This window comes from Polyodon spathula, chromosome 17 (genome assembly GCF_017654505.1).
Source record: "Polyodon spathula isolate WHYD16114869_AA chromosome 17, ASM1765450v1, whole genome shotgun sequence".
In the NCBI taxonomy this organism is placed as follows: domain Eukaryota; kingdom Metazoa; phylum Chordata; class Actinopteri; order Acipenseriformes; family Polyodontidae; genus Polyodon; species Polyodon spathula.
In genome coordinates this window covers 6,969,212-6,984,288 of record NC_054550.1, presented here as the reverse complement: position 1 = coordinate 6,984,288, position 15,077 = coordinate 6,969,212, and the positions used below count along the sequence as shown (strand labels likewise).

The 15,077-nt window shown below is 37.8% G+C and overlaps 1 protein-coding gene across 4 annotated transcripts in view; it reads left to right on the top strand.

The window, feature by feature from the left end:
• The window catches only part of sox6 (SRY-box transcription factor 6), a 156,287-nt gene that overhangs the window by 118,520 nt on the left and 22,690 nt on the right, over positions 1 to 15,077 (top strand). For all 4 annotated transcript variants that reach the window (XM_041275413.1, XM_041275414.1, XM_041275415.1 and 1 more), the window contains 3 exons: positions 1,666 to 1,745; positions 11,155 to 11,304; positions 13,891 to 14,071. In XM_041275413.1, coding sequence (XP_041131347.1) covers positions 1,666 to 1,745; positions 11,155 to 11,304; positions 13,891 to 14,071 — 411 coding nt within the window. The remainder of the gene's footprint in view (positions 1 to 1,665; positions 1,746 to 11,154; positions 11,305 to 13,890; positions 14,072 to 15,077) is intronic.

Below are 15,077 nucleotides of genomic sequence, written 5' to 3'. Positions count from 1 at the left end.
TTGAAGCCCTTTAAGGTCCAATATCCTGAATGCTTACTCCACATGATGCCAGAACAATAAAGTGTTAGAGAATGGAATGTAGCAGAGTCTCATGTCATTGAAACACTATTGTCAGTTGCCTATGTCTACTTACATACTGTGCTCAATGGGCTGACAATATGTTAAGGATGTAATGCCAAGAAGCATGCAGATTAGAAAAAAAATAAAACCACAAAAAAAACGAATAACTCTACATTTTCAAAGGCTTATGAAAGTGTTGAACTAAGAATGTTTATTTTGCATTATGTTTCTATTAGATTATATTTTTCTCAAATATCAGAACCACTCAACACCCCCAGACGCCCCTTGACATTTGCCATAAAGTTGGGTCAGAGTTGGTGGTAGATGAAAAATGACAGCTTTGACAAGAGCATATCCTGTTCAAATGAAAAAAAAAAGACCATAATTCATCTCTCTAAAAAAAACTATGACCAGGTTTCCCTGTTTCCCTGCCTAGAAGGAGCAGATAGAATTTCTGTTGGCTTCTGTATCTTTTTTTTCCCCCACCCTTGAGGCTGGTTCATGGTTCGGTGCTAGTATTTAAGTGCGACAGCAAGACAAAGAGGATTATTTTAGTGCAGAGTTAGCAAGTGATCTGTTTTGTTTGTTTGGAAGTGATAACAAGTTTGTTGGTCAGAGCCCCCAGAGGGATGCGTTCCATCTGACAAAACAGCTACATCATTTGGCACAGTTGGCTGTCAGTCCTCAAAGAAACCCTGGATGGAGTAAGCACTGGGATTAAAGTAGCCTTTAAGCAGAGCGGAGGGTCATTCCAGCAGGACAGGGTTCGTTCACACTGGCAGGTAGCCCGGCAGTGTGCACTTGCCCATGCTGTGTCAGCGCTGTACACAAGCACACATACGGTCTCTGCTGGTGTCGCTTCCTCACCTTTCACAACCACTTATCTCATCAATCATGAATACAAAAAAAAAAAAGCATGGATGGTATCAGCTGTATAAAAGAAGATTTTAATGTCAAAGCAACCTCCTTTAAGGGATGCAGAATCACTCTTTAAAATGAGTTGTAGAAATGCCAAGGACCAGGTAGTAGTTGTTTTTACATGATACATATTATTAGAATGGGTGCATAATTATATGGCTGTGTTATACAGTAATAGTTTGTCACATCCATATGTTTGGGTTAAAAAGTGACAGGTAGAAATGGAACTTGAACCCCAGCCAATTTGTTGCTGTGCAAGTGCTTACTAACAATGCAATTTTACCTGCTGGCTTGATCATTTTTGAATTCCTGTCAGCGCGTCTACATTTGACTTCGGCTGGAGTGAAAAGCTATACGTTTGTGTGTATAGATTTGCAATGAACTGGGTTAGGCAATGTTACTCAGAAGAACAATATATATGAACTAGAGCAGTTAGATTTTTGATTGCTGTATGTTTATTACATGATAAAAAAGCTGTTCTGCCAGTTGTTCTACCACCCATCTGTTAACAACAAAGTTGTTAGGTAATCCGGCAAGTCTCTGCCCAGCTGAGCCTTTTGTTAGTGCAGATGTTTGAGCTTGGAGCTGTGCTGTGCTGCGCAGGCAGGGGTTGGGACCGTGTTGGCACATGCCTGCTGCTGTTCTCTGCTCATTGTCTCAAACTGTATGCATTGTTGTTCCTGACAGGTGATAACTATCCCGTGCAGTTCATTCCATCGACAATGGCAGCTGCTGCCACGTCTGGACTCAGCCCTCTCCAGCTCCAGGTATGTGCAACAACAAAGAATGCTTGGGATATCAGCCAACCCTTTAGCGGAAAATTGCTAACCAGCTGTATATGGGTTGTATGCTAAATACGTTTTGGGATTGTCCCATAAATTTGAACACCTAGTGCAGTAGTAATGTTTTTATAGCCTTAAAAATGTTAATAACTATACAGATGCTTATAATACAGGTAATCCTAATACTATTTGTATTACTATACTGCTACTACTACTAACTAATAATAATAATAATAATAATAATAATAATAATAATAATAATAATAATAATATAATAATAATTGCACAACTATCAGAAATGTATTCATTGTAAAATGGTTATGCCAGTGGTGGTTAATGATCATTGCAATGGCCAGGCACTGTTGGTCTAAAGCTTTTTCAATTCGTTCCTTCACCAACATACAAAATTATTAGGATTGCTTCATTTACTTTTTAGCTGGGAGGGAATGGTGCTAGGGCTTTTCTGTAATTTCCATTTCTGGGAATTATTGCTTCCAGTGAGGGGCTGTTTTTTATTCAGTAGGAAATGGTGTATTGATTGATTGCCAATATTTTGGATCTTTATTATATAATAATGGTAATTGGCATCACCTTTATGTGCTATTATTATTATTATTATTATTATTATTATTATTATTATTATTATTATTATTATTATTATTATTAATACTTATAATATTTAACAACTTCAAAGCAGGATTTCAATAATATAAACTGATGATTGAGGAGTGTGCTTTAAGCTGTATGCTTATGTAATGCTGACATTACTTTTATTAGGATTTCTCAAAACGTTACAACCACTTAATTGTTTGATAGCTTTCCTATTGCAAAATAAAAGAAGAGGGAAGTAAACATAATTGCTGAGTGGGTTGCTTAGTGGTCGCTGTTGGTAGCAATTCAGCATTAAACATTCTAATAGCTGGAAATGTTACTAAACAAAGCAAAGCGTTTCGGAAAAGAATGGACTCATAACTTTTGTTTCCCTGATACATGAGCACAATTTGTCCTTCAGAGCTTATCGCTCTTTGCATTAATGAGCCTTGGCAAGCCCTAACAATCCTTGCAGCTGTAGTTGGTTTGCAGCTTTATCACGCAGAAGTGACAAGAACAATGAAGAAAATGTGAGGGGATGGGGGGGGGGGGTTAAGTCCTCTCATGTTTGTATGTTTTCTGTATGCAGTTTAACTGTACGTAAGGGGAATGACCTTTAATGGAGAGGTCGTTGGGGGGGGGGGCAGTGAACAGATCAGGCATTGGTCAGTATGCCTCAGGAACAAAATAATAGGAGAGCAAAGGCCAAACAAAGCTATTTGAGCCCTTTGGTGGAGCAGATGGAGGCATGAATAGTCATATATGTGAAGATTGAGGGACATTATGATAATGTACTTAACCCTGGGAAGCAGCATTTTTATGAACATTAGGTGGTTTTTCATCCACATTCAGATTCCAGAGGGAGAGAAAGATAAATTAATTGAATAAACTGTCCAACAAGCAGTACAACATGTAATACAGATGTCTTTTTTTCTTCTAAAAGTTTTTGTTTGATGCTTTGTTGCACCCTCTTTTTAAGGGGAAGCCATACTGTATCATAACCCCACAGAGTTCTGTGAAGTATGACTTGGAGCCGTTGAAGAAACTTTATATCCGTACATGCAAGGCAATTAGATATTGGTTGCACATGTATTTCCAATTAAAATATCTCGCTGCATCAGCATCCTGGCAAGGCATTATTTTAACCAATTTATTCTGTTTAGATTGTGAAATATATATGAACCTTAAAAAATCCTCTTATTGGAGAAAATTAATTCCCACAGTACACACTTGGTAATGTGTTCAGCCATCCAGCCAGACTCCGGCAGGGCTGCCAGTCTTAATGTCGGTCGCAAGCAGTTTAACAATTTTGTCTGTCATAACAGTCTACAGCCGAGGCAATAACACCTTTATATATATATATATATATTTTTTTTTTCGAAAAGTAACGAAAGGTTTTGGTCAGATCATTGAAAATTAAACTGGCTAGTTACAATTCAGTGTTAGAAAGTGTAATTTGTCTGTCAATACATGGACATGCAGGGCCGTGTTGTAAGTGAGTGACTGTCAGCAGGAATTCCTATACAAGCAGTAATTTCACTCAATGTTTTCCTGACAGATTGCTCCCTTCTTCAAGTCGCTGGAGAAAACAAATTGAAACAATGTTACAGACTGAGTGTCCCTCTTCATTAGCATTCGTGGGGATGTTTGATAAGTCAGGTGCGTCGGGAAAAACAAAGCCAGTAAAGGTGGCATCCCTTTAGACAGCCTGTCACCAATTAAAACTGACACCCTACACTTAATAGGGAAGTTGTATTTCTAGAAAAACAATTCAATCCAAAAATGTTTTGATTACCATGAAAATAAAAACATTTCTGTCATTTAAACGTGACCATATTTGTGCAAGACCTATACAAGGGTTTAATTATTATTATAATATTTAATATTGTACAGTTTCAAAATTTAAAAAACTGAAATAAATAGGCAGTACATTACAGTTACATATTACTGCATGACCTACTGTATATGCAGTAAAATGAAAAGCATGTTTCCGCAGTTTTGGTTAGCTTGTGCTGCTGTAATGCAGATTGAATGCAGCCAGGCTCCTTAGTAAAACACACTTCCCTTTTTTAATTGCTTCATCCTCCAGCTTTAAAGTATTGGCTGCTAAATTGCTTGAGTGGTGACTTTACCCAATCATTACCATCGGTTTTGTAAAACGCTCACTGCTCATGATAAGAAGATGACCAACAACCAATACTTTTGGGATATTCCTGCCACAGGTCAGTTATTTACTGAGCATTTTATGTCAGAGCTGCTGATAGGCCCCTCCCGGAGTGACGTCCTCGGTCCAGCCTACTGTGGGAATAAGTAGTCACTCTGCAGAAATCACATTCCCTTTTGCATCGAACCTGCGGATGCGAGTGATGCGACCTCGCAAGGTTTGTTGGTCGTCTTCTCTTTCAGGGAACCGGGGTTACATCCGAAACCTATCATTCCCTTTCAATTCGAAGACAACCAACAACCCAATACTTTTGGGAAACTATATCAAAGCCGTCGTGAGGGAGCGTGGGCAGACGTCTTCGAATTGAAAAGGAACCAGTACATTGCAAAGATCAGGAATTCCACCTTGAGATTCTGGGTCTTCCTGAACAGCCACCTCTGGAGTGGTTAGCCTGATTACCAGCTTCTAGTGCATACACTGCCTCCCTAGCTCTCCCCTACCCCACCATAAGACTGTAACAGAGTGCTAGCCAGGAGTTCAGCAGGTTGGATGCCAGCAGATTAAACAGATGTTAGGCCATAATGGAAAGTATCGGCGCGATGCACGAGGAGTTGGATTTTTCTACTGACATCTGGACACTTCTGGGTCAGAAAAACTTCTCCAGACCACAAGGTTGTACTTGCCTTGTGGCAACTATGGGTCTTGGCTGCTTTGTAAGCTATTAGTGCACTGTTGCAGCAGTAATGCAGTCTTTATCGCTTGGGTGCTTTGTAGAAAGAATACTAGAATGAAAGGCTACATTGGCAGCTGAGCCGTATGCCCCACAACAAATGGAAGATGAGAAAGTAAACCCAAATTTGCACAATCTATATATTAAATTGCATTCCTTGTCAGAGCCCAGAGTCTTCATGGCATTTTCTTGTGCAAAGGCCAGAAATTGTGCTCACAGCACAAATTCTGCACATACGTTTTCCAAATCTGCTGCTGAATTTAACATCTGTCATATAGTTTTGAACAATAAATATTGCGCAGCAGCTTTCATTTTCCCTTAGATCATATCAAGAGAAAAATGTTGGACACACAAAGTTCTTATATTAGCCTCCCATGTGATATGATAAAAGAGGGTTAATTGTTGCTGAAATAAATGTTTTCTTACTTTATTCACAGTTTATTGTTTTAATTAAAAAGAAAAAAGTATACATACTAAAGTTATATATGTAAATAAAAATACAGTAAAACAAGGTATATGTGGTATTTAAGCTTTAAGTTGGTGGAATTAAGACAACTAAAATTGATTCCAAAGAGCAGAAAAAAAAGGTTTTGTTGTAGGTTTTTGTTTGTATTAATACATGCCTTATCAAGTGAGAACCACCAAGCATCTAGAGGGAAGAATATTCTGTAGAAGCACTAGGAGGTGCACCTATTGACCTGTATGTCTTTAATTTATAAAAAAAAAAAAAAAAAAAAAAAAGAAGACTCTCTTAAGTATCACCTGCAAATGTTTTAATCACATGAGCATATTGACTTTTTGTCCCGTTTGCTGCATTGAAAGGGGGCTTGACTTAATTTGCTGTCAGTGAAACTGCACTATTGATATCAGTAAAATGTTTGTGAAATAAGGTAGGATTAAAGGAGCACAGTAAAACACACTCTTTAATTGAGAGGTGCAGCAACATTATAACATAGATAAACAACATTTTTGCCCTTTGTCTTTTTAATGTTTGTACACGGTTTCCTAATGTTTTTGAAAAGAATGCTTCAGACAAGAATACTGTTAACCTAAGCAAGCACGCCGTTGCCGCAACGTAGCATCATGTCCCTTTGCATCCAGATGATGTTTGGGTTTTAATCTCTGTAGCATCACCAGTTAGGGTTGGATCATTACGCAGTGAGAAATACACCCCAGTGAGGCTTGGGAAGAAGACTGTGCATGTGATTATGTTAAATAGAGAGCATGGAGGGGGGGGCAGAACCTCTACCCACATGAGTGCTGTTACAGCTGTGTGGAACTCATTGATGAACAGGAGGTGGCTGCAGGGGAGCCTGCAACTTTGTTTTGCAGCAGAAAGCCAAGGATTAGGGACCAGCACAAGGGTAATGAAAACAAAGAACTACTGTAAGGGATACCAAGTAATATTTTATCACTATGCATAGCTTATCAAATCAGGCAACAATAAGGGCTCCCTGGCTATTCTAACCTTTGCAATATGATGCTTTTAGTTTGGTATAAACTGACTGCTACGAGATTGTGTGCTGTCAGTAATAACGTGATTGCTGCAGATAGAAATGTATCATGGCATGTTCTGACATTCTGCTCATTCCCGAAGAAAAACACAACAAAAAAACATTTCTTCAGTCTATAAAAGGATAATAGGGATTTCATGGGGGTGGTGGGTGACCACTGTCATTTAATCTTCACCTACGCCAAAGAGGCTAAAGGCCTGACCTAAAAGGTGACCCAAAGTGATTGAGACTGCTTTCCAAGAAACGTTCCAGTAAGCAGGGATGTCGAGGGAGGAGAGGGGAAGGGAGGAGGAATTGAAAAGCACAATTTGTGGAGGCTCTATTTCTAGCTCTAAGTAAGCTGTATTTCAGCGAGTCATTTAATGCTCAAATGAACAAAGGTATTACCTCAGCCGTTTGGGTGGATCAAACCCTTTCTCAGAGGCCTGTTCAGAGAAGCTGTACAAGAAAAGTGGCTGAGCATCATATTCTCAGCAGAGCTGCGCTCAGTCAGTTATAGGCAGAAAAAAAAATGAAATGAGGAAATGAGGTGAGACACAGCCGTGCAGTCAGTCAGTGAGGGGTTTCTATGAGTTTTGCCTTCAGTCAGCAGCTTCACAGGGAATAGCTTTCTGCTGTTTTCCTCCCCCCCCCCCAAGAACTACTCACACACACGTGTGCAGTGGGCGGGCCCACCCACCCACACCACTGGTGTACTAACATGATTCCTTTCCGTAAGGCATAACCTTTGAAACAAGACATCTATCCCTTTGTCCTTTTTTGGATATGGTAGAAATAGCACATCCAACTCATTCCCCAAACCCCACCCACCCCGAAAAAAGGAACTTCAGTAAATAAATATATACTGCTTGCATACGGGGTGAGCTATTTCTGTAAAGCACTGTATAAATCACTACAGTTCCCATTGTTAAGATAGAGGGAAAGAAAGAATGAAAGCTATCTTGTTCTGTTGTGTGGGTATGGTTTAGTTTGTACAGTAATATGTTGAGATATTCAGAACAGTTTTAAGAGGGTTAAGATATTAACCTGTTGCAAGCCAACCCCAAAGAGAGCATTCTTGTTTGGAGTAAAACCCAGCCCCAAAATACTCAAAAACATCTTAAAAAGAACTACAGATCCTGAAATAATTGGGTTCAGTTTCCTGAAAACACCCCAACTGAGAGTCACAATATAACTTCACAACCCTGGCTTTGTAGGGGTTAATAATGAAGCCATTTGGACAAATGATACGAAATGAAGGCAAAGAGCCAATAGATCCTGATGGTGAATCCCTGCTTAGCCACTGACTTTCAATATGACCCTCATTACAGGCTTCACCTTCTGGTGGGGGGGGCACACATGACTGCCATTTGAATCTAAGAAGGGTTATTACATCTTTGACCAGGCTTACACTATAGACAGATAGGAAGTACTTTTGTGAAGGAGACAGGTGTCCTGGATCCAGGGAATTAACAAGCAGCTTTGTAGGGGTATGAAATAGTATTCTTATCTAATGTATTCTACTTTTTTAGATTTACTTTTTATCATTTTCTATTTCAGTCATCAGATCCTGGTGACTTTTTAAAACTCAAAAGGTGCTTTAAACTTCCGAGCTTCAAAAAGTCACCAGACGAATACATTAGTTAACTCTGCTATTGCACACCCACAAGAAGTGTGACACAAATCACTCCAGTAATATTTGTTATACTCACTGCCCACCTATTTTATATTAGAGTTCTCTTCTTTGTTTGGTTGAACAGGCCTAATATGGCCTTCATCCCTTTTACAATTAAGCATGCATGTAGTCCTTTTGAACACCACGTCTCATAAACCCTGTAAGAAAAAAAAAAACAGGGCCTCTAAATACTGTGCCATTCATTTGAGTTAATATGCTAACTTAAATGGCTGCTAATTCAGCAGCACTGTAAATTATGCAATACAACCGTTTTACTGTTTGTCCAAATGTATGGTGTTGTCTTTGGCCCCCGGTATAAAGTGGTTTACAGTATTGTATTTGGGGATCTGGGTTAATCATGAATCTAGCATACAGGCTCCATTAAGCACTGGTGCTCTTCCACAGTCACATGACAAAGTAGATCCCATTGAGCTACAAAGTTACTGTTTCTTTGCCTCAGTGTCCTGGAAAGAGACTTGGTGTCTCTTTTTTTTAAATGAGGTGTAATAATTTCCGTTTTTGTAGAATAGTCCTGAGGTCAGGATCATTGCCCATCTTTTGCTGTTAACAAACATCTGCCTTTTTCTAAACCATACAAGAGGCCAGAGTGGAGCCAGCTTTTTGTTCCATGTTAGTACACAGCAACAGATTGTTAAAAAGTATCTACAAAGACAAAGTTAGAAACATCAGAGGACAATCTAAACTGCCACTGTTATATGTTAAAACAATACTTAAATACGTAGTTAGGGAGAAAAAAAAAAGGTGCCGTGAGTATTTTTCATAAGTCACAGACAATTAGCAGTCTGTTGGTAATATGGATGACTTTTCATGCCTGTGTAGGAACCTGGTCAGGCTTTGCAATGGTGATGTTTCCTCGTTTGCTCCCTGATAGTGCAAGCGATGAAGTTTCTTATTGCGCACATAGGTGTTTACGTCATAAGATGTGTCATTTGACAAAGCACTTTTTATAGGGTTTCATACATAGAACTTTGCAAGAAATACATGTTATATTGTTTCTGACAACAAAAGTCATCAAAACATGCAGAATTGTCTGATATATTATTGCAGCACAGGACATTTTGACATAACAGATTTCCAACACAAATATCAACGCATATTAAAAAAGTATATAATCTGATCTCTTTGTAATGTGCTATTGCAGTTTTATTGAACATTTTATTTAACATAATTTCAAATATAAATAAACAGTACTGAAGTCAGTAGACCTTGTATTCATATTTTATCATGAAAAAAAAACGGCATAATACAAAGAGTATAAGATTGATTTTCAGAATTCAATACAAACTTTATAAAAATAAATAAAACAAAAACTGTTAAGACTAAAAGCTTATCCTGCTGGATTCATGCTACGCTGAAAAAGACAAAAAAAGCATTTGACCACTTTCCTCATTCCAAATCAATAGCTGCCTGAGATTGAAAGAAGTATGGCTGACTACAGGGAGCCACCCTCTCTCAAAGGAAATTTCATTTAGCAAAGCACTATTGTACTTGACCCAGACAAAGAAAGTAGTTATTTGTACTGCAAGAAAAAATAAAGAAAATATGTATATAAAAGCTGATAATATCGTGTTGCTGTATCAGAGCAATTGGTGTTATTAATTTTATTATGAAGAAAAACACAGTAAAATTTGAAAGTGGTAACATTTTACACAAACTTTGCACAATACAAATGTTTGCAGCAGTCTTTGGTAGACCAGTGTTACATTTGTATACTATTCTGACCTGTTTCCCTTTAAATTCCCATTTTGTTCCTCTCAACTCTCGCTTGAATTGTACAAACATTGAATGGGTCTTTAATAACTTCAGTTTCCTCTGGAATGATGTTGCAGAAAGCAAGTCAGATTGCTGTTAGCTACTTATGTTATGGTATCTTGTGAATAGATATGTATATTTCTATCTTTTGTTGCAAAGGTGAACAAAAAAGTATTTAAAAAAATGTGGCAGGCAAATTAAGTGCATGCTTTCTACTGCTTAATGTATCTGTTTATTATACCAAGTGACACAAGGGGGTGAAAAATTATAAAAGCTAAAGTGGGTAATATGTCAGATTCTTTAAAATGTTCTCTTAACTACCATGTTGGTGGAGAATTGGCCAAAATCTTTGCATGTGTAATGTAAATATCCAACAACTGTCAAAAGCAAAACCTTTTGTTGGGCAGAATGAATGATTGGCGGCTTGTAACTAACCAGCCACTCAACTGACATTATTGTGTAAATTACACATCTCCAAGGGTTTGTTAAATTACAAAATCCACTCCAAAGAAAATAAGCATTGTGACATCAATGCATTTGGCTCTTGCTGACGACCCTCTGTTTATATTTAATAACGTCTGTGATGGTCGTCTAGATTTCTTTTCTTTCCTGACTGTGTAGCGTGAAGGGCTGACCAAAGGGGTTCAGGTGACTGCATTGTTTTTAATTAACCAAATACAAGTGGTGTAGTAGAAAATGAACTTTTTTGGAGCGGTTTTTATTCCATAAAAAGAACAGACAAAGTTCAGTGTTTTATTAAACGCATATGCACGATGGAGAAGAAAAAAAAAAACAGCTTTCTATAAGAGAAGCCATTATGCTGTGGTTTCTGGTCTTCAGTTTCACTTGGAAGCAAATACAATAAGGCATCAAATACATTTATGCCTGCCAGAATGAAAACTAAAATGGTTCAGTTGAACTGTGGTTGGTGACATTTGTCATTCTAAAGTTTGCGATCTGTCTTGCAGCAATTGTATGCAGCCCAGCTAGCCAGCATGCAGGTGTCACCTGGCTCCAAGATGCCTACCCTTCCCCAGCTACCCAATCCCTTAGGCCCTATCTCACCTACCAGCCTCAAGAGCGAAAAGAGAGGGACCAGCCCAGTTACTCAAGTTAAGGTATTTATACTGTTTTTACTAAACCGACTTTGCTAGAGCACAGATTCTCAGCTCCAGTCCTCAGAGAACAAAGGATGTGGAGAGTTATATTTTATTGACCTAAACAGTGGCGGATCTTAATACCACCGATCTAAACGTGCTCTGTTGCAGACCTCTTTCGTCAGTGTTTGTGAATGAAGAGGTCAGTGCATCATTTCTTTGGGAAAATGTCTACAGGAATAATCCAGACTTAAACAATGGTAGTGTTTAGATCTTCTGCTGTTCATATAATTAAAATAGGTTTATTAAATTATTTTGTATTTGTTTTATTATCATCTATATAGAAACTGCTAGTGATTACTGTATTTGTATGTGCTTTGAAAATTGAGAATTTTATATCTAGTTCATTTCTTCATAACCCAGACTCTGCATGTAATTCTGATAAGAACAATGTGTTAACATTGGTAAGGGTCATGGAATCCTTGGGGACTGTACAGTACATTTCTCGTTAGGCTCAATAATGCGTTATTGCAATATAGTGTACAAAGTTCTGATGAGCAGCCACAAATCAGTCAAGCAGAATTAAACCATGCATAACCTTTTGCTGAATGGCTATAGATTTCCCCTCATCTATTCTCCAAGCCACTGACATCCATTCTTATTGACCAACTAAACCATTTTCATCCAATGTTTCAGAACTGTCTACGACAGACCTAAAAGTATTTAGCTTTTTTATTGTAGCTGAAACACACTACAAATTACAAAAAAAGTTGTTATAGTTTTCAAAACCTGCTTTTCCTTTTCAAATTTTATCCAAGCCCATGTATAATTAGCACAACTCCTTTTCAAAAAATCCATTAAATGAGTGCTGTAAGTCAAGGTTTTCAGTAATAAAGTATTGTACTAACAATGAATGCATACTGGGTCAGAATTTTGATGGCGCTCTGCTGCATATGGTTTTTAATTCAAAATAGAGTAAATTAATCATTAGAAATGTGTTTCTGAGGGATGCGGGGGTGGATAAGCATTTCCTTTGTATTTTTTTTTTTTTTTTTGCTTTATTAAACTCAAACCATTTTGAGCCTCAAATAATACATAAAGTACCAAGGCCAGTTCATCGAAAAACACTTGAAAGATCCTCTTTAATTAGGCATATTGAAAACCTACTGAGCAAAGTAAAACAAGAATAATAATCATTACAAACACACCCAATTTCAAGTGATGCAAGGTGGTAGTTGTATGCCTCAGTATTGATACTCTATTTTTTAATATATGGTTAAGCTAGAAGTCAGAGAATCTCATAAGTAAATGATGTAGCAGCACAATGTTCCTATTCGAATTCAGCAAGAGGCGTCATTTGAGTGTCGTTACAGTTTTGGGTGCTGTTATGCTTTGATAAAGAACTGAAATGCAGGCAATGTGATGCATTTATTTAGTTGCGTTGCAGTCCAGGGTGGTCAGCGGCAGAAATAGCAAACCCAGAGTCGGCAGACTGCAGTTCAGCGCCTTTTCACAGTTTTATTTAATAACAGGAAGAAACAAACAGTTTAAACAAACGAACAAAACAGCATTTGGCTATGGCTATGGCTATGGCTGTGGCTATCTCGGTGTATAGACAGGGAACACAACCAGTTCCATGAAGTCTTGCTCTCAAACTTTCTCCTTCCCTAAACAAACATTCCTTTTCTAACTGGTGTGGTGACTGATTGATCAGCCAACCACAAAACTGCATGCCTAGCATTCTCGGACAGATCAATCAGACAATTAGCCTCCACCTATTATCTTAATTACCATGTGGTTTTGCAATGGGTGGTCATCGTGGCTCCAAGCCGTTCCCCCAATCTTGAGCCAAGATGGCTGCCATACACAAACGGGCGTCTGTTCTGCCCTCTATATGTGTTTTGCTTTTGCATTTGATGAACATATTTCTGCTCCGATTAAGTGGTTTTGAAATGGTTTCTGAAGATGTATTTATTTATCAGAATAAAACATGATCTGAATTCATTCTAAATAAATAAAATAAAAATAAAATCTGCGTCTACCCAGAGCTTGCAATTACAAGAAATATATATCAGCCTTCATTAATCAGAGTAATATGTTTCAAATAGCCCAGTGTGGCTTAGTGGCTCTGAATAATAATAATAATAATAATAATAATAATAATAATAATAATAATAATAATAATAATAATAATAATAAAAACCATTGCAAATTGTTTAATTTGATCCGCAGCAACTGTGTTTGTCTTAGAAGAAATGTGACCATATTATTAAGTCGCTCAGTGTTTGTGAACACCCCAGATTAGCTTAGATCTAAGAAAACAGACTTTAGTAAAGACATCAAGTTATAGTGTGAGCCACTTCTGATTTTAATTTGGCAAAACAAAAGAATACAACTGCACTGTTCATTTAAATAAAGGCATAATTCAGGGTAATTAATGAAGCCTCCTTCAGATATTGTAAATCTTCAAGGAGTAAACTAATTAGCCTCCTTTTATTATAACCAGACAGCATTGTCTTGTCTCAGAGGTGTACAAGTAACAAGGTCTCTCTTTGTGATAATTTGTTACATTCACATTCCTCCATTTATTAATATTTTCCCCTGTAGGAAGAGGCAACGCAGCCGCTGAATCTATCAGCCAGACCCAAGACGGCTGAGCCTGTCAAGTCCCCTCTGTCCCCAACACACAGCTTCTTCTCAGTGAGCAAAGGCAGTCCCATTAACCCTCCAGCTAGGAGCGGCATTCCCAGTCCTATTGGAGGGGGTCTCGGAAGAGGATCTTCCCTGGGTAAAGAGATTAGAGACTCCGCATTAAGACATTGGCCTGGCATCAAGATTTACACCTGAGCATAGCTAAATTGCATTATTTATCCTCTGATCCTCTTTGCATGCAAATTGTCGGGCTGAGTAATCCTTTGGGATTTGATAAATGGATTGGGATATAAAGAGAGCAAACAAGTCTTTCATAGTGCAGTATCTCCAGAGGTTTAAGTAAAGATCTGGATGTTTCATTTGCAGTTTACAGGTTAGATCTTTCTGCTATAAGAAATAGGAGAATAGACAGAATCAATTTTGCTGTTGAGAGACTGAAGTGATCTGATCTGTATCTGTTTAATATCAATGCATAATCAATGTCTTATTACAAGCCCTGTAATGGAGCCATTCGATAATCATTCAATTATATAGTACAAATATTATACAATGTTCCCACTGGGTGGCATTGTGTGGTATGTAAAATGTATTTTAGAAATACAGTTCGTGAAAACAGTTTCAAGTTTAAAGGAAGGTATTTCCACCAGCATGCTTGATCATCCCCAGTTAACTGCAGAAACCAGCTGCAAGATCTTCACAGCCTTCTCTGCACAAGCTCAGCCAGTGGTTTATTAATGTGGTCCTTAAGGAATGAAGCTGGTACCCTTTCATTTTAAATGGAGAGTTAATCATATAGGAAAAAAAAAGACCTGACAAAGTGTGGAGATCAGTTCCTGCTAATTTAAAGAAGCTGCAATAGATAATATTTAGATTGCTTTTTATTATCAAGTGCTGTATTGGGTCTCATCCAGACTAAGCCTCTTCATCAGTTATTAATTAAGTGAATTAAAAACCTGTTATTAAAAAGGACTGAAAGTAATTAATACTGAGTTTTAAACACAAACACATTTAAGCTTCAATATATATACATATATATATAGCCTGAAGGGGATATGTTGATTGTGCGGATGTTTTCAATTAAAAAGCTAACCATTTAAAAATGTTTATCGGTCTTGGGAAAATGTAATGACCTGTCCTATTGA